The 18034-nt window shown below is 46.7% G+C and overlaps 2 protein-coding genes across 2 annotated transcripts; both read right to left on the bottom strand.

Annotated features, from left to right (window-relative positions):
* Positions 1–6752: 6752 nt before the first annotated feature.
* LOC123121807 (transcription factor bHLH49) lies at positions 6753–9578 on the bottom strand. Its single transcript, XM_044541870.1, has 7 exons — positions 8978–9578; positions 8663–8890; positions 8486–8551; positions 8318–8386; positions 7941–8012; positions 7666–7848; positions 6753–7235 (listed from the first exon to the last, which is right to left on the bottom strand). The coding sequence occupies exons 1-7, from the start codon at positions 9503–9505 to the stop codon at positions 7107–7109; spliced, it is 1275 nt and encodes a 424-aa protein (XP_044397805.1). The 5' UTR covers positions 9506–9578; the 3' UTR covers positions 6753–7106.
* Positions 9579–14994: 5416 nt separating this feature from the next.
* Positions 14995–17022, bottom strand: LOC123121806 (pentatricopeptide repeat-containing protein At5g48910). The gene has a single exon (XM_044541869.1). The coding sequence runs from the start codon at positions 16850–16852 to the stop codon at positions 15110–15112; it is 1743 nt and encodes a 580-aa protein (XP_044397804.1). The 5' UTR covers positions 16853–17022; the 3' UTR covers positions 14995–15109.
* Positions 17023–18034: the final 1012 nt, after the last annotated feature.

Raw genomic sequence — 18034 nt, 5'->3', positions numbered from 1 at the left:
TCTATTATGTATGCCATGCTGTGTACCAGACCTGATATAAACCTTGCCGTAAGTTTGGTAGGAAGGTACCAAAGTAATCCCGGCAAGGAACACTGGACAGCGGTCAAGAATATCCTGAAGTACCTGAAGAGGACTAAGGATATGTTTCTCGTTTATGGAGGTGACGAAGAGCTCGTCGTAAAGGGTTACGTCGACGCTAGCTTCGACACAGATCTGGATGACTCGAAGTCACAGACCAGATACGTGTATATTTTGAATAGAGGAGCAGTAAGCTGGTGCAGTTGCAAGCAAAGCGTCGTGGCGGGATCTACATGTGAAGCGGAGTACATGGCAGCCTCGGAGGCAGCACAGGAAGCAGTCTGGATGAAGGAGTTCATTACCGACCTAGGGGTGATTCCCAATGCGTCGGGCCCAATGACTCTCTTCTGTGACAACACTGGAGCTATTGCCCTTGCGAAGGAGCCCAGGTTTCACAGGAAGACCAGGCATATCAAGCGTCGCTTCAACTCCATTCGTGAAAGTGTTCAAAATGGAGACATAGATATTTGTAAAGTACATACGGACCTGAATGTAGCAGATCCGTTGACTAAACCTCTCCCTAGGGCAAAACATGATCAACACCAGGACGCAATGGGTGTTCAATTCATCACAATGTAACTAGATTATTGACTCTAGTGCAAGTGGGAGACTGTTGGAAATATGCCCTAGAGGCAATAATAAATGGTTATTATTATATTTCTTTGTTCATGGTAATTGTCTATTATTCATGCTATAATTGTATTGTCCGGAAATCGTAATACATGTGTGAATACATAGACCACAAAGTGTCCCTAGTAAGCCTCTAGTTGACTAGCTCGTTGATCAACAGATAGTCATGGTTTCCTGGCTATGGACATTGGATGTCATTGATAACGCGATCACATCATTAGGAGAATGATCTGATGGACAAGAGCCAATCCTAAGCATAGCATAAAAGATCGTGTAGTTTCGTTTGCTAGAGCTTTTCCAATGTCAAGTATCTTTTCCTTGGACCATGAGATCGTGCAACTCCCGGATACCGTAGGAGTGCTTTGGGTGTGCCAAACGTCACAACGTAACTGGGTGACTATAAAGGTGCACTACGGGTATCTCCGAAAGTGTCTGTTGGGTTGGCACGGATCGAGACTGGGATTTGTCACTCCGTATAACGGAGAGGTATCTCTGGGCCCACTCGGTAATGCATCATCATAATGAGCTCAATGTGACTAAGGCGTTAGTCACGGGATCATGCATTGCGGTACGAGTAAAGAGACTTGCCGGTAACGAGATTGAACAAGGTATTGGGATACCGACGATCGAATCTCGGGCAAGTAACATACCGATTGACAAAGGGAATTGCATACGGATTGATTGAATCCTCGACACCGTGGTTCATCCGATGAGATCATCGTGGAGCATGTGGGAGCCAACATGGGTATCCAGATCCCGCTGTTGGTTATTGACCAGAGAGGCGTCTCGGTCATGTCTGCATGTCTCCCGAACCCGTAGGGTCTACACACTTAAGGTCCGGTGACGCTAGGGTTGTAGAGATATATGTATGCGGAAACCCGAAAGTTGTTCGGAGTCCCGGATGAGATCCCGTACGTCACGAGAGGCTCCGGAATGGTCCGGAGGTGAAGAATTATATATAGGAAGTCCAGTTTCGGCCACCGGGAAAGTTTCGGGGGTTATCGGTATTGTACCGGGACCACCGGAAGGGTCCCGGGGGTCCACCGGGTGGGGCCACCTGTCCCGGAGGGCCCCGTGGGCTGAAAGTGGAAGGGAACCAGCCCCTAGTGGGCTGGGGCGCCCCCCTTGGGCCTCCCCCCATGCGCCTAGGGTTGGGAACCCTAGGGGGGGAGTTCCCCCTTACCTTGGGGGGCAAGGCACCCCTTCCCCCCACTTGGCCGCCGCCCCCCCCCCCTTGGATCTGATCTCCAGGGCCGGCGCCCCCAGGGGGCCTATATAAAGGGGGGGAGGGAGGGCAGCACACAAGAGCCTTGGGCGTCTCCCTCCTCCCCTGCAACACCTCTCTCTCTCTCTCTCGTAGTAGCTCGGCGAAGCCCTGCACGAGAGCCGCTACATCCACCACCACGCCGTCGTGCTGCTGGATCTCCATCAACCTCTCCTTCCCCCTTGCTGGATCAAGAAGGAGGAGACGTCGCTGCACCGTACGTGTGTTGAACGCGGAGGTGCCGTCCGTTCGGCACTCGGTCATCGGTGATTTGGATCACGGCGAGTACGACTCCGTCATCCACGTTCATTGGAACGCTTCCGCTCGCGATCTACAAGGGTATGTAGATGCACTCCCTTCCCCTCGTTGCTAGTACACTCCATAGATGCATCTTGGTGAACGTAGGAAAATTTTAAAATTATGCTACGATTCCCAACAGTAGCATGATGCGCACGGTGTGCTCCATGACGCATCACAAGCGTGCCCCGTTGTGCATCACAGGGGGCACATACTGCACTACTTAGGTGCATAGGGGAGTACAAGTTGCACCACCCATGAAGCACAAGTTGCATGCATAGTACACGTTACATTGTGCAGGAGGTACATGTTGGCATGTTGCGTCGAGGAGTACAAGTTGTACTATAACAGGAACACAAGTTGCACTACCCAGGAAGCACAACTTGCAATACATGGGAGTACAATTTGCTGTGGCGTGAAGCACAAGAACATTACAGTGGAAGTGCAAGTTACACTATACAGAAGGCATAAGTTGCAGCACATGGGACTACATTGCTCGTGGGGAGTACCACTTTTTTGCAGCATGAAACACAAGTACGTTACAGTGGGACACAAATTAGTTCTCGATGGGAGCACATAACGTCCAGAAAAGAGTTCATCAAAGCCTGTCAATATGTGATCTAATTTGGGAGGTCTCAACGCAAGGAATGCAACTATGAAAACTGTTTGGAAGCTCGGTTTAAGAGATATTTCATATTAAAATCAGATCTCACAGAAAAATGCACACAACACCCTCCCCATCCTCCCACGGTGAAAAAAATCCAGCAAAACTCTCTCGTAGCGGAAACCAATGCAAATGTTTTACACCACTTGTCGTTATCGGAGTAATTTAGGGGTAACATTTTTTATGGAAACTAATATTTTTTTTACAGTTTTGTTTAGTGAAAGCGAGGTCACCCCCTCCGATTTCATATAAATGAAATCAAGTGGTTCAGGTGACAAGCTACAGACTCCCATGACCATAAAGGAAACCAACCTAATTGCAATCATCTAGATAAGAGGGTCTAGATGTAGCAAAAGGATCAAGCATGAACAACTCCAAGTCTCAAGTCAACACATGCCGGATCCCAGACTCCAAACCACCATGGCTTATACTAAACAAGTATGATAGAAGATAATAAAGCAAACTAAAGCATGAAGAGACATCATCCATTCGGAGCAGCAAGAGGCACCCTAAGAGAGAAGCACCGCTGGTGATCAGCCATCAATCCTCAGAACTCCTGGCCGCAAGGCTTGTGAAGCGCGATACACCTCATTTGCTACTCATTCGACGAGTTTTGCCCCCGGGGACATCTCCCTTTGTTCTTACACCTTTACCTGCAAAATGGACCAACCGGTAATCCATTGACAAATCAATTTTACGACTATCATAGGATCACTAATCAATTTCCTCTCAAATACAATGCCATTTCTACATCTCTAGATAGCACATAACATTGTTGGCAAAATTACCCTAGTGCGGTCTTGTTTAACTAATATTGCTCTTTTCATGATGTCTTTCAATCCCATACCTGTTGCGATTAGAAAAATTGTCGTTCAACAGCCTCCTTTGCCAACGTTAACATCTACTCCTTTCTAATTTATTCCTAACAATGGACACACGTAAGCCCAAATATTTCAAAGGAACGGAACCCAACTCACAAGTAAAAAAAATCTTGATATAGATCGCATTTTTCAATAGTATCCCCTCCCCCCAAATTAGAGAGAGTTTACCTTTATGAAAAATTATAGTCAAAACCAGGCATTTGATCAAAAGCTTTTTTTACTGTTATGACCAAGTTTTTTTCTTTTGAGCAACACAGTTATGATTGAGTAGATCATTATGCATGCCAACGACTGCACAAGCGACCCAAAGGGCCACAACCTAGCAGGAAACGGCTGCTCCCTTTCTCCCGGCCTTGTTCGACCCGCCCACCTCCGCAAACCACGTAGACAGCCCGCCAGGACTATATGTCGCACGTATTGATTCCTAATAGGAATCACCTACGGGCGACAGTAGCAGGCCGACCCATTTTAGCGTGTGTACCCGTTGCGCACATAAGTTCGCTCGCTTCGGTCGCTGTAGGTCTGGTTTACAACTATTTTTTACTTTCATTTTATTTGTTTATCACCGGTTTTCTTCGGTTTTCCTTTTTTTCATTTTGCTACGGTTTTCTTTGTTTTCTCTTTCTTTTTTCTTTTGTTATACTTTGGTTTCTTCCTTGCTTTTATTCATTTTCTTTGGGTTTTTTGTTTAATTATAATGTCTTATTTTTTCCTTAGTACCCAATGTACATTTTTAGAGCGGACGTGAAACATTTTTATGAAACACTTTGGACATTTTCAAATACATGACGTACATTTTTTAACACTTTTTTAATAGCATTTTTTTCAAATACACGTTGTACATTTCATAAACCTTTTTTAACCTATGAGAACATCTTTTTAACGTTGTACAAACATATTTTTAAGTGTCACAAACATTTTTTTTTTTGAATCGACGAATTGTTTCTGTAAAATGTCATCTACATTTTTAATGGTATGAAACATTTTTAAGCACACAATTTGGGTTTTACATTGTATATTTTTTTAAAGTGTCATAAAAACATTTTGCATAAATTGTGCAAATAAATTTTAAAATGGCACATACACTTTTATAAGCACGTGACATCTTTTCAATGTCACAAACATTTTTTTACACACGCGCCAGGACTATATGTCGCACGTACTGATTCCTAATAGGAATCACCTACGGGCGACAGTAGCAGGCCGACCCATTTTAGCGCGTGTGCTCGCTGCACGCGTATGTTCGCTCACTCCGGTCGCTGTAGGTCTGGTTTACAATTTTTTTTACTTTCGTTTTATTTGTTTTCCACCAGTTTTCGTCGGTTTTCTTTTTTTCCCTATTGCTATGGTTTTCTTTGTTTCCTCATTGTTTTTTTCTTTCGTTATACTTTGGTTTCTTCTTTGCTTTTATTCGTTTTCTTTGTTTTTTTGTTTCTTTGTCCGTTTTCATAGGTCCCCCCGCCTCCCAAACATGTCTTATTTTTTCCTTAGTACCCGATGTACATTTTTAGAGCACATGTGAAACATTTTTATGAAACACTTTGGATATTTTTCAAATACTTGATGTACATTTTTAAAAAAAATTGAATATATTTCTTTCCAAATACACGTTGTACATTTTTTAATACAATTTTTTAACCTATGAGAACATTTTTTTTTAACATTGTACAAACAGATTTTTAAATGTCACAAACATTTTTTTGAATCGACGAATTTTTTCTGTAAAATTTCATGTACATTTTTAATGGTATGAAAAAAATTAATACAATTTTTTTACATTGTATAATTATTTTTGAAAATGTCATAAAAACATTTTTGAACATTTTTCATAAATTTTGTAAACAAAATTTAAATGGCACATACACTTTTGTACGCACATGACATTTTTTTCAATGTCACAAACATTTATTTACACATGATTAACATTTTTGTATACATGTTTAAAAAAATCAAATGCATGATTAGTATTTTTTTTCATATATATATACATTAGGAAAAAAATAAAAAAACGAAAATATGAACGCACCCCCCCACCCCCCAACAGGCGCCGTGCAGGCGACCCTGTGATAGAAATCGCTGCATAGGTGCGCCATAGACAGCCAGCCAACCAGCCGGCCAGAAAACTTACATGTCTACGGCCAACAAGAATACAAGACGAGTGTGGAAACGCGCGTGGAGCAGAGCGCATGCACGGCGAGAAAATTGTCCCATTCGCCGTCGCCTTCGCTGGGTGTTTCCGACCGTACCGCCAACCGGGATCGATCTCTCTCTCCTATATTTTCCTCTAGATAAATCCTTGCACGATCAACAGCCGAGTTTGCCTAAAAAAAAGGCGTTCACGGAATTGCCTTGCGCCGGTGTTTTCGACGTGTGCAGGCCGCAGGCAGACGTAGATACAAAACACTAGAAGCAGCGGCCCCTCTCGTTGGAGGAATTAAACTGATCCCGATCGTGCCAAACCCCTTGTCCTGGCTGGAACCCCTAGCGATGACACGACGACACCCGCAGAGCAGAATATACGTACTCTACGTACCACCCCAAAGATCGACTTGTGTTTTACTCGTAGTACTGTGCTGTGGGTTGCGTGCACCCGTGCGCGTAGCATTGTCCGCTTCGGCGTCACCTGCATGCACTGGTCGCTAGGGCTTTCGTCGTGTGACCGGGGCTGGTAAAAGTTCGTGCTCGCCAGGAGCACCGAATCAATCGACGGAGACGCTTAATCATCTTGCCATTCATTCGTACTCGTGCAGGTGTAGATTCCCGTTCCCGTTCGATGTTTGAACGTCGCCATGCACCCCCATAGTTCTGGGACGTACTGGTTGTGCTTGCGTCCCTGGGATGAGATATCCTGCAGCAGCAGCAGCAGCAGCAGCAGCGGCAGCAATTCATCAGCCGCTGCCGCTGCCACCGCCTCGTGCACCACACATAAATGCAGACAGAGCACAATTCCCATCCATTCCACGCCACAGGATTTCATTTCACCCCGCGGGGCTCAACCCCCTTTTCCAGTTCCAGCCCCGAATACAACAAGAACACGACCGATCCACCCATGGATCGATTTACACACGGCCACGCACGCACGGCGCAGTTAAAGGCTCCAGCTGTGCACTGCACGCACGCACGGGCAGCAGCAGCAGCAGCTTCAGTGGTCATATTGCTCGTGCATGTGGCCTCTGCTGCCCGTCCCGTTGGCGGTCAGGTGATTGATAGCTAGGCCAGCCAGCTAGCTGGACAAACAAACTCGGGCCGGGTGGCTCTCAGGCTCGGGGCTGGCAATGGCATCTCTCATCAATCACATTTGGTAGGCGTCCTGGGACGGCCTGATGCTGAGGTCCTGCGAGTGCGAGTGCGAGGAGCCCATGGACGGGTAAGCCATCTGCGCAACGTGATCGCTGAACGGGCCATTCAATGCGTGGGCCATCTGCGCAATCCAAACAACAAAACCAAACGGAAACATTATCAGCAAGCTTCAACATGTTAGTAATTCATCCACATGTTGTTTATGCATGAAGCTGCCGCGCACGTTAGCTATGTAAGTATGCATGCACGTACTTGTTCAAACTATTCATTTCATACTCCTACTGGCCAGGCCAGGTGAATGAATCTAATAGGCTGCTAGCTGCTAGCCTACAGGCGTAGGTCTCGGTCACACTATGGTCTATCTAGCACATTGGTAGGTAGTGGATCTTTGGGAGCTGTTGACTGCTGACGTACTATGGGGTTTTGGGAGCAAATTAAATTGTTTATCTTAGTGAGCTGTGTCATCTCCTACTAGCTCGTTGCTGGAGTAATTAACCACGTACTGGTATGTATGTCAGTTGTTGAGCTTGAAGAGATGCTATCATGCTAACCTGGGAATGGGATCCATCTTTTGCTCCTAGTTGCGCTTGCATGATTCTTCTGAACACGTCCGAGTTTGCCATGGCGGCGGCGCCTCCCTGCATCAGCCCCGGCTGCGACAGCTGCAGCTGCGGGTGCATCATCTCCGGGGAGAATCCCATGGACGACGAAGACACTCCAGGGAAGCGAAGAAGCTGTTGTTGGCATGAACATGATTAGTTAGACACTACTTGAAAGCAGGCAACTGGTAGTCCAAGGAAATTCATATAAGCGATGATGCTCTTACATCCTTTGAGAGAAGCCCTTCTATGTTGAGGTCAAGCCTCGGGTTTACTGTCGCCAGCTTCATCGATAAGAACTGCAAATTGCAAAGGGAGCGAGCGTCAAAACTCTGGTGGTTGTTTACCATCACCGACGTACCAGTTACTAGAACACACTACTGATCAGTTATCTGCATCCAGTGATCACTGACATGCTACTTACTAGAGCAAAGTATTCAGTTATCTGTATCAATGTTTCAACAAAAAAAAAGTTATCTGTATCCAGTGATTGTACTTCTTCCCTTACACCTGACACGGAGTATGTTCAAGAGAAGCTAAAATCCTACTAGTATGTATGCTCAGGTTGCCTAGATAGATTCTCAGACGAATTGTTGGCCGTTACCTCAACTTGTCTTTGCAGGGACTGAACATAGTTGATGATCTCGTCGAGCATCACCGCCTTCCCGGTGACCTGAATTCAGTCCAAGACACAGAACATCCTTTACATTTGCTACGAAATACTAGGACTGATCAGAAACACGTAACTTCTTTCGGTGGAAAAAGGGAGTACCTTGCTGCAGCCGGGAACAAGGTCCTGTAGAAGCTTCATCCTCTCACTGATCTTCTCCCTTCTCAGCTGCACAAAGGATAAAAACATCCATGGTTTCAGCACCACTCGTGTGCTCAAATGCATACATACTGCATCCATGCTAATCAAACGAGGAAGCGGTGAGCAAAATCTGTGTACCCTTTCAGCAAGGCTGTGGCTGTTGGTTGCCTGCCCGCGCCGGGCTCGGACATGGATGTAGTCTTCCTTCTCGGAGCTCTCCTTGGCACCCTTCCCCTTGGACTTGCCGCCGGTCGTCGTCCCCGTCGCCGGGCTGCTCTCCTCGCCTTTATCTTTGCTCTGGGCGCTCTCGTTTGCGGAGTCAGCGGCCACGTTGGAAGACTGAACCTGATCGCCTCCACCCATCGCCTGAATGAAGCACAAGCTCGTTCTTGAACACCTGACAAAAGTACTGAACTGAAGCTGGAAACACGACGAACAGCAAGCAGTATATACCTCGCTGGGCCTTCTCCTCTTCTTGGAGTCTGACCCTTTGGACGAGCAGTCTCCGCCGGCTGCCTCCGAGCTCGGCACGCCTCCGCTCCCGGCGAGCTCCGGCTCGGCCTTGTCCCCGCCTTCCTTCCTACGATGATCCAAGTACCCCTCCCCGAAAGCGCTGCCCATGTGCTGATCGCCCGCCCCGCCGTAGGCGCCGGCGCCCATCATCCCACCGCCAGCGCCGGGGCCGACGAAGCACGACGATCGCGCGGCGCGCTCGATGAAGCCCGAGTCCACCGGGAAATGGCCACCTAGGCCAGGCGGCGGGAGGAACCCGGGCACCGGCGCCAGGAACCCCGCGCCATGCTGCGAGGCCGCCGACCACATGCCCGACGCGAAGGAGTCCATCATGTGGGGATGCTGGTGCTGGTGCGCCGAGAAGCCGCCGCCGCTGAATTGGCTCTGCCACTCCACGGGGATGCCGCCGCCGGGGCCAGAGGACCCATTGCCCTCCATCCCTTTCTCGCTGCTCTCGTTCATGTCCATGGCTCCTAGCTAGCTGCCTGCTCGCACAACAAGCGTAGCAAATGGATTCCTCCGCTGGCCGAAAGAACCCGAGAGGCAGCCGAGAGGGAAGACGAAGTGCTCTGGTCGGGTAGGGCCGTGTGGGCAATGCGATGGGCAAAAGCTCTTAAGGCAGCGAGGCTATGGACAGAAACGGCAAGAAAAGGAGGGGCGGCCGCTGCAGATTGTGGCGCTAGGGGTTCCGGCGAGAGGCGTAGGAAGAAGATGAGCTAGGAAAAGAGGGAGACGCATAGACCATGCTTACATAGCTAGAGGGAGTGTGGAGGCAAAGGCTTGTGGCATTTGTAGGACTACACTGCTAGTACTACTACTAGTTCTTCTTGACCACCACCACCAGAGGCCCTACTAGTTTTTGTGCATGGTTAACCACAGAGAGAGAGGAGAGAGAGAGAGAGAGAGAGAGAGAGAGAGAGAGGGGCAACAAACCGCTTTAGCCCTCTGCTCCTCCTCCTAGTCACAAACTGGCCACCACCGCCATCCACGGCCAGTTTTCTGTTTTGTTTAATAAGCTTTATTAAAATGTTTAGGGCACCTTAACCGTCCCCGCTTTATCTTTCCTTTGTTAACAGCCCTTTAATCATGGTGTTTACCTTTGCTTTCCTTTAGTTACAACTCCCTCTGCCTGGGTTACTTACTTGCTTGGCATCGCACCGCACCGCTCATAGCATAGCAGGAGCAGAGGAGGAGCAGGCGTAAAGAGGCATCCCTGACATTGCCAACCCTCGCAGGCATTAGTTTATGCTCGCTTTCTCAAGGTGCCTGCCTGGCTGTAAAACTTGTGCACCCACCCCGCTCATCATTATTTGACTGTTTGCACTTCTTTAATGGGTGGACACGGGCAATTATTTACACGCCCTCCATGATCGCCATCATTAGTTTTTTGCTCAAGGGAAATTGGTGGTCAACATTAGGAGGGGCTGCGTTCGAGGCCTCGCCGTTTTGCCCCCCACGGCAAAGCAACGCCGCTTTCGTCCCATTTCATTTCATTTCATTATTGATTGAGATTTGTTTGGACTTTCGAGCGTAGGAAACTCATACTAGGGAGTAGTAGGAATTATACCGTTTTCTTTTTCTTGCGAAATTCAGAGCTGAAAATGAAACCTTTGTTTGATTGATTAGAGGAGGAGTTGCGGTCTGCCCCAGCTGCTGGAGATGCTTTTTCCCGCAGGGCAGAGTTGAGATTCTCCTAATCTCAATCTTTCTGTGGCTGCAGCAGGATAAAAACAATTCGTTAGCCTCGGGGTTAGCGAAGGCTCGAATCTAGCTTTAGATTAGTTAAAGCCTACTACCCATGCAATACTTTTATTCACTCCAAACACGCTTTTGCCCCCCCTCCCCCTTCCCCCCTCCTTAAGCTTTCAAATCCGGGCTTAAGAAAAGCATCAGCAAGGAAGGAAGCAGCCGTGTCATAAGCCATCTATGCTGATTAACACTGCAAGAAGTGAAGTGCAAGTTATTCCCCTGCAGCTAAGCTAAGCTTACCTCCTCCATTCCTCTTTATCTTTCTACTCAGCGCAGCAGCGTCCCTCCCTCGCTCCATGCCTTTTCCCCTCCTCATCTGCCTAACATTAGTGGAGCCATTAGTAAACTGTTCACCCCAAAGCGGGAAGGAGAAGATAAAAATAAATAAATAAAGCAAAGGCACGTACGTACATATACGTAGCGAATCTTGAGAGAGAAATGCCGGGCCAAAGACCGGAAAGGATACGACTTCAAACTGCCCAGGGCATGGACCACGAGCTGCTGCTGCTGCTACGTAGATAACAAGCCTCGATAGATAGATAGATTCCGAGACCAGTCCCCTCCCCAGCTTAGCTCTGCCTCCGCTTTTCTTTTCCCCTCCTCATCTTATCTTTGAGAACGAGGAGGAGAAGACCGTGAGCCTCGTATCGTAGAGGGTTTTGGTTTTGTTAGGGTAGCCCCTACACATGGCCTTCGCCGTCCACGACCCGGTGTCCGTCCGCACGCGCTTTGCCAGTCCTGTGCACGGCAGCGCTGGCCGGGCTCGGCACAAGGCATTTACCCGTGCCATGCCATGCCATTGCCACCCCCGTCGTGCGCCGCAGTCATTGAGGAATGGAACTGGACCCGACCGCCCACCAGATTATCTTCTTCTGCATCATTATGCTCGCCAGAAAGGTTGCCGCAGATCTATGTCCCCCTTCCCCAATCATTGCCGCACAAATTCATGTGTTGCAGTACCATCCGTCCATCCATCCATCCATCCGTGCTCTCTCGCGCCAATGCGAATGCGCCTGCATCGCATCGCATCACGGACGGATAGCGCGCGAGGGCAGCCTATCCACGGACGACGCGGAAGAGCTTGCTGTCAAGGATGAGCTGAAAATGAGAGCAGCGTTTTTTTGTCAAGAGAAATAATTTAGAGCAAATAGGCAGTACTGATGTGATGAGAGTGACTACATACATGAGTTTAGGTCCTACATGTTGGCAGCAGGACAATCCATCCATTCGTCTGGTGTGAGTGAGAGCAGAGGATTGATTCCTGCAAACAAAAGAAGCTCCAACAAATAGCAGCCAAAGAGCTGTAAGTAAACAAATGGAATAATGCCTGCGCGAGATTAGCTGGCAATCGTCTCTTTAGCGGGTAAGTCTAAAGCTAAAATACACACCCCCTGCTAGAATGGGGTAAGAGTTTCGACATCGGATTCGTTCATCTCTCAGAATCTGCTCCCTGTATTTACTGTCCTGCTTAGCAAGTTCTGAACGGATGTCTTTTTTTCTTCCCAGGAAAAAAATAATCACAACTTCGCCTTTTAAAATTTGAACATCATCAGAACAGCACACAGCAAATGATTTAGGTTTTTTATTAAGAGAAATTATCTAATATCCAGAACAAATATAAAGAGTTTTGATTTGAACATGCTAAGCTTCCTCAAAGTATAAAAAGAACACACCAAACAATCCACCATGCCTATCATAGTTTGTACTACATGCTACAAAAGTTTGTGCAAACACTTGCTATAAAGGGATTTGATTCAAACATGCTAAGCTTCCTCAAAGTAAAAGAAAAAAGAAAACGACCAAACAATCCACCATACCTATCATAGTTTGTACTACATGCTACAAAAGTTTGTGCAAACACTTACTACCAAGATGTATCGAGAAGCAAAGAGCACAAAAGCAGTCTTAACGGGATCATTACCAAGGATGAATGATTTGAGTTGAACATGGATGATTCGATTACAGGGCAAGTTGGCCCATAGTATCTCCACATTGTGAGTACACCTCTGTGTTAATTCAGCATTTGTTCCCATGTGCTAGGGTACAGGATCTCTAATTGTGCTTAGGAAAGCGTATGTTACACCTTTCTGTAAACCATAAACAAAGCACAGTCCATGGCAAAGCCAGCTCCACGCGAGATGCAAGTGAGTATATTTTTGGTAAAGGTCGATGTTAGGTGAAACCTTCCTCGTGGGCTATGATTCATACAAAGCGGTAAATATTACCGATTATTCTAAACCCTAATTATGCATTATGGCGTACGCTAATGGTCTTATTATACTCTAGAGCAGTGATTAGAGCTACAAACTAGGGCATAGGGTGCAAAATACAAAATGCATATCTGGGGAACACTAAAGAACTTCCCCCAAGAGGAAAATAAACTAATAGTGTTGATAAGGGCAGCAGGCTGTTTATTAAGGCCAACCTGTTAATGATTGGCGTGGAGCTAGGGCATTCTACACTATCATATAACATTATGTGCGTGTGCGTATGTGCATGCATGCGTGTGTATGTTGCCTTGTGTGAAGAGAGAGAAGAAAATCAATTTGTAATCATAATGTACCACATCTGGTCGCTTACTAATGCCGTGTAGAACTTTCTGGTGCCTAAGGGAACATATAATAGTCTAACAATAGTTATTTCTAATACCCCTCAACATAATCTTGGATGAATGCAAAACACACCACTCAATGGTAGAGAAAATGTTATCTATAAATTGTCAAAATAATGGCTCAAACACTCCACAGCAAAGTGGTCGCTTGCATGAAAGACAGCTTTGGTTTGTCTTTGGAGTTCTCCCCCCTTTACCTCACCCAAAATCAGATGCAGCAAAGCTTTGAGATAACCAGCGTCACACTATTGGAGATTCCCGTTCGATTAGCAATCAACTAACCATTCGAAATGTTTACAAATGTTAGAACGTCCTGTTTTACATGGGACAAGGTTGATTAGATTAACTGTTGTCCAGTCTCTCTAAGTCTGGTGCTTTCTATAAAGCAATGGCAAACATCATATGATGTGAAGAGTGAAGATGTATGATGCTTTACATCCTTCCTCTTTATCATGAAAATGTCCTTGCAAAATATCACATGCAGATGCAAATATTAATATAATTGCACAGATAAGAGTAAACATTCAATTTTGACATCTAAGAGTTAAACTTTAAGATTACTGGCTTTGATGCAATCATGCAAAGTTTCGCTAGCAAAGAAAACTACACCTTCAAGAATGTGATACTTACACCTAGGAAGCCTTCCCGTCAGACAGCACCCATGCTATAATGCCAAATAGGCATGCGTTTGCATCATCCACTGTCCTTTCATTCAAAAGCAAAGCTCCTACATCCACCAGACCACCAGGTAGTAATAACAAGAGCACGGTGGAAGTGATTACTTATATCCAATAGTGTTGATCTTTGTCCTTGTTACCAATCTCACTCTTTAGATGGTTCATAAATTCAATAATTACCCACTTGTGCAGAACGCTTCATGTCTCTTCTGAAATCAACAACAGGTAGCAAGGGAGATAATAATACTATCATAAAAGTGGTAGTGGGTAACTGCTATCCCAGGAGTTAAAAACTTTAGTACATGAGTTTCTGATGCCCTCAAGGGCAGTTACCGAAGAACACAACAGCAAGTTAAATCCATCAACCTCAGCCTTCGCCAAAGAATGTGCAATCAAATGGCTTATGGAAAATCTGCAAATATATATGTACCTACAAGGCTACTACAATGTAGACGTATCTATCATGTGCAGAAAAAATATAACATAAAGGCTAATACTTGGTGTGAGATGAAAAAGAAACGGACAAGGTCTCAGTTCACATGCCAAAACTAAAAGCAGAAGGCCTAGTTGGTCCTGTGGCTTACGCTTTTCTCATTCAAATGTGAGTTTATGTGAAGCAGTCATCCTCAACTGTATGATGACAGTAATGACATTTGGAAAACAGCATTAAGTATGTAACAGGTAATTGATGATTTCTAGTCCCTACCATTTGAAAGGATGTATAATTATCGGAATTTAATGGCACTTTTGCGTAGGGCATACATCTCAGATTCATGTTCAGTATTGAATCATGGGGACTGAAAAGGACAATAATTAGGTTTCAAGTTGTGTAGACACAAGAGGGTGGTCATCATGGTGTTGGTTTATGGGTAGCTTAGCATTTAAGAGACATGAAATCGAGTCAAGAGCTTCATGGCCCATCTAAAAATCTTTCTCAAATGGACAAGTATAATCATTGCCAGAACATTTCTAGCATGCTATATATTTCTGTGTAACAAGAAACTAACGGAACTGAACTGCAGCTCATCTGAAAGGTTACCAGTAATCTCCGCAAGAACAAGACCCTTCTCTGAAACGATGAAATCGATTTGCATCCCTAACAATAATGCACCTCCCATAAATCTTGCTTAGAAGTTTTATCGCATTATGACAGTCTCCACAGACCCGGAGGTTCTTTACAATTCTAATTGGTGTCCCAGGTGCAGTGCTAATCAACCCAAAGGCAAGTGCAAGCTTCTCGCTGTGAAGAGCAAGTGAACTCTCTTTCACATCCTCATCATCAATATCTAGCAGCACTTGGGAGGTGTCTGGAGCATATCCCGCAATTTTCAACTGCTGGCATATCTCGCTTAGCATCTCATATACATCCCTCTTCCTTGAGTGACTTTTATCTCCAGATATGAACTCATGAATAACACCATCAAGTTCTATTGAACTGCTCCCAGGTACCTTCTGCACTCCACAATCCAACATCAGCTTCCTCACCTTATGCACTCCTTTCCAGTTGCCATCCAGCGCATAAATGTTGGATAGTAACACATACCCTGCATGATCATTCGGTGCAGCCTCGATAAGCCTGTGGCCTGCCTTCTTTCCCAACTCGAAGTTGTTGTAAGTTCTACAAGCACCAACTAGGGCCTTCCACACAGCAGCATCTGGCTCCATTGGCATCATCTGAATCATCTCCTCTGCCTTCTCAAACAGCCCCGCGCGGCAAAACAGATCCACCATACAACCATAGTGGGCAATGTCGGGCTCAATACTATACGAATTTGTCATTCTCTCAAAATAACCAATACCTTCCTCAACAAACCCCCCGTGGCTGCAAGCATTCAGTAAACTGTTAAACGTAATTTTGTTAGGCATGAACCCAGATGACTCCATTCTAGCAAAAAGATCCAAAGCTCTTTCACTGCAGCCACTTGCTGTGAAACCAGCTAACATCGCATTCCAGGTATCCACGCTCCTCAGCGCACACGAATTTTCAAACACATAAACTGAACCCTCAATGAAACCACACTTGGAGTACATGTTTATTAGAGCTGAGCTCAACTTCTCATCGACCTCAATCTCTTTCCTGCAAACATATGCATGTGCCCAGAGCCCCTGCGCAAGTGCTCCCAAGTACGCGATTGCTGAGATTACGCTCACCAATGTCACCCTATCAGGCTGGCACTCATTGCTCGCAAGCATCTCCCGGAACACCGCAACTGCCTCCTCATGCTCCCCATTCACAACACACCATGCAATGACCGTGTTCCAAGAGACCGAGTCTCGGGCTGGCATCCGCGCGAAGAACTCCCGGAGTGCTCCTGCGTCCCTGACATGCGCGTACCCTCGCAGCAGGCAGTTCCAGGCGATCATGTCCACCTCGGGCCCATAGTCGAACACCTTGCGCGCGTCGCGGAGCATCCCGCAGACGGAGTAGGCGTGGATGAGCCCGTTGCGCACGCGGCGGTGGGACGCGGCCCCGCGCTTGGCGGCGTGCCCGTGGAGCTGCGCGGCAGCGGGGTGGGCCCGCGCCCGCGCGCAGCGGGCCAGGGCGAGCGCGTACGCTATGGGGTCCGGGTCGGCGCCGGAGCGGAGCAGGTGGTCGAACAAGCGGAGCGCGAGGTGCGGGTTGAGCCGCATGCGCGCGGTGTACGACGCGGCGAGGGAGTCGGCTGGGGTTTGGGCGCCGCATGACGGCGGCTGCGCCGGTAGCTGCTGCCGTTGCGGTTTCGCGGCGGTGGCGAGCGTGGTGGAGGTGAGGAAGAAGGGGACGGTGGGAGGAGGCATCGCTTGTGGCAGCGAGCGTGGAGGAGGAACGAGCGGCGTGCAGCGAGCGTGTCACGGCCGGCGAGGGCAGTGAAGACGATGGCAAGGGCGGGCGCGTCGTGCGCCGGAGGCGCGGCGGGTGCGTCGCGTCGTGGATGAGGTCGAAATGGGATTCCGGCCCGTGCAATCCCTTTTTGGCTCGGGCTATAATTCTATTGGGCCCTACAGTACTGAGAGACAAGTAGTTGTACTGGGCTTAGCCTTTACTGGATTCGTACAGCTGTAGGCCCAAATGTAGTACTTCCAAACTGGGTCTTACTGGATCATAGGTCATCCATCACAGGAGCATGGTTCTCAAGAAAAGAAAACATGGGAATCTCTTCTCAAAATATAGATTTTTTGCTAAAGAAACATGGAGATCTTCCCCTAATTAAAAGGAAACATGTGTGTACCATCAAAAAAGAAAGAAACATGTGTATCTGACTCTAGCATTATGTGCAACTTCTTTGTACATATTTTCCTTTCGAAAATAATTCTTTGAATGATTCTTTATCAGTAATGAGATATTAAAATCACACGAGAGTTTGGCTTTTGATGTGTCCCAATTTTTCTATCTATAAATAAAATAAAATATGATTTGTAAAATTCACATGTTTTCCCGCAACAACAAAAACACTCTCTAAAGAGCTTGGAAGCATCTCTAGCCCTTCTCCTGAACTTGAAGTCCTCAAATAACCTTCATAACTGGTTCGTGGATGTGATGATTGAGATGGAGTGCCATGAGGTGGTGTCGGTGTGGCGGTCTCGTCCCCGCGGGGGTTTAAGCTTCAGTTTTAGCACATGTGTTGGCTAGTAGAAAGGCTTTTCATCTTGCTCATTACTTTACTGTTTATGATGTAATCCCTGTTAATCTGGTTGAGCATGTTAAATCACATATGATGAATTTGTCCACTGATGAATAAAGAGACCCGAGGGTGTTTTTTCTATAAGGAACTTCAAAACCTAACCCCTCAATTTCCGAGGAGTTAACTTTTGGTGCATCTAGCCCTGCATCAAGGTCGTGACCAAGCAGGGGCCCTCCGACATCCACTATGCTAGGATCTACATCGACAGCGTCAAGATGTCCCACCCTGAGACAATTAAAAAATCAATCAATATCGAATATCCAATTCTGAACCCTGGCTCACACGAACAATAAATTCA

Source organism: Triticum aestivum, chromosome 5D, assembly GCF_018294505.1.
Source record: "Triticum aestivum cultivar Chinese Spring chromosome 5D, IWGSC CS RefSeq v2.1, whole genome shotgun sequence".
Classification (NCBI taxonomy): domain Eukaryota; kingdom Viridiplantae; phylum Streptophyta; class Magnoliopsida; order Poales; family Poaceae; genus Triticum; species Triticum aestivum.
Note: the sequence above shows the minus strand (reverse complement) of the source record. Positions and strands in the feature narration are given on the sequence as shown.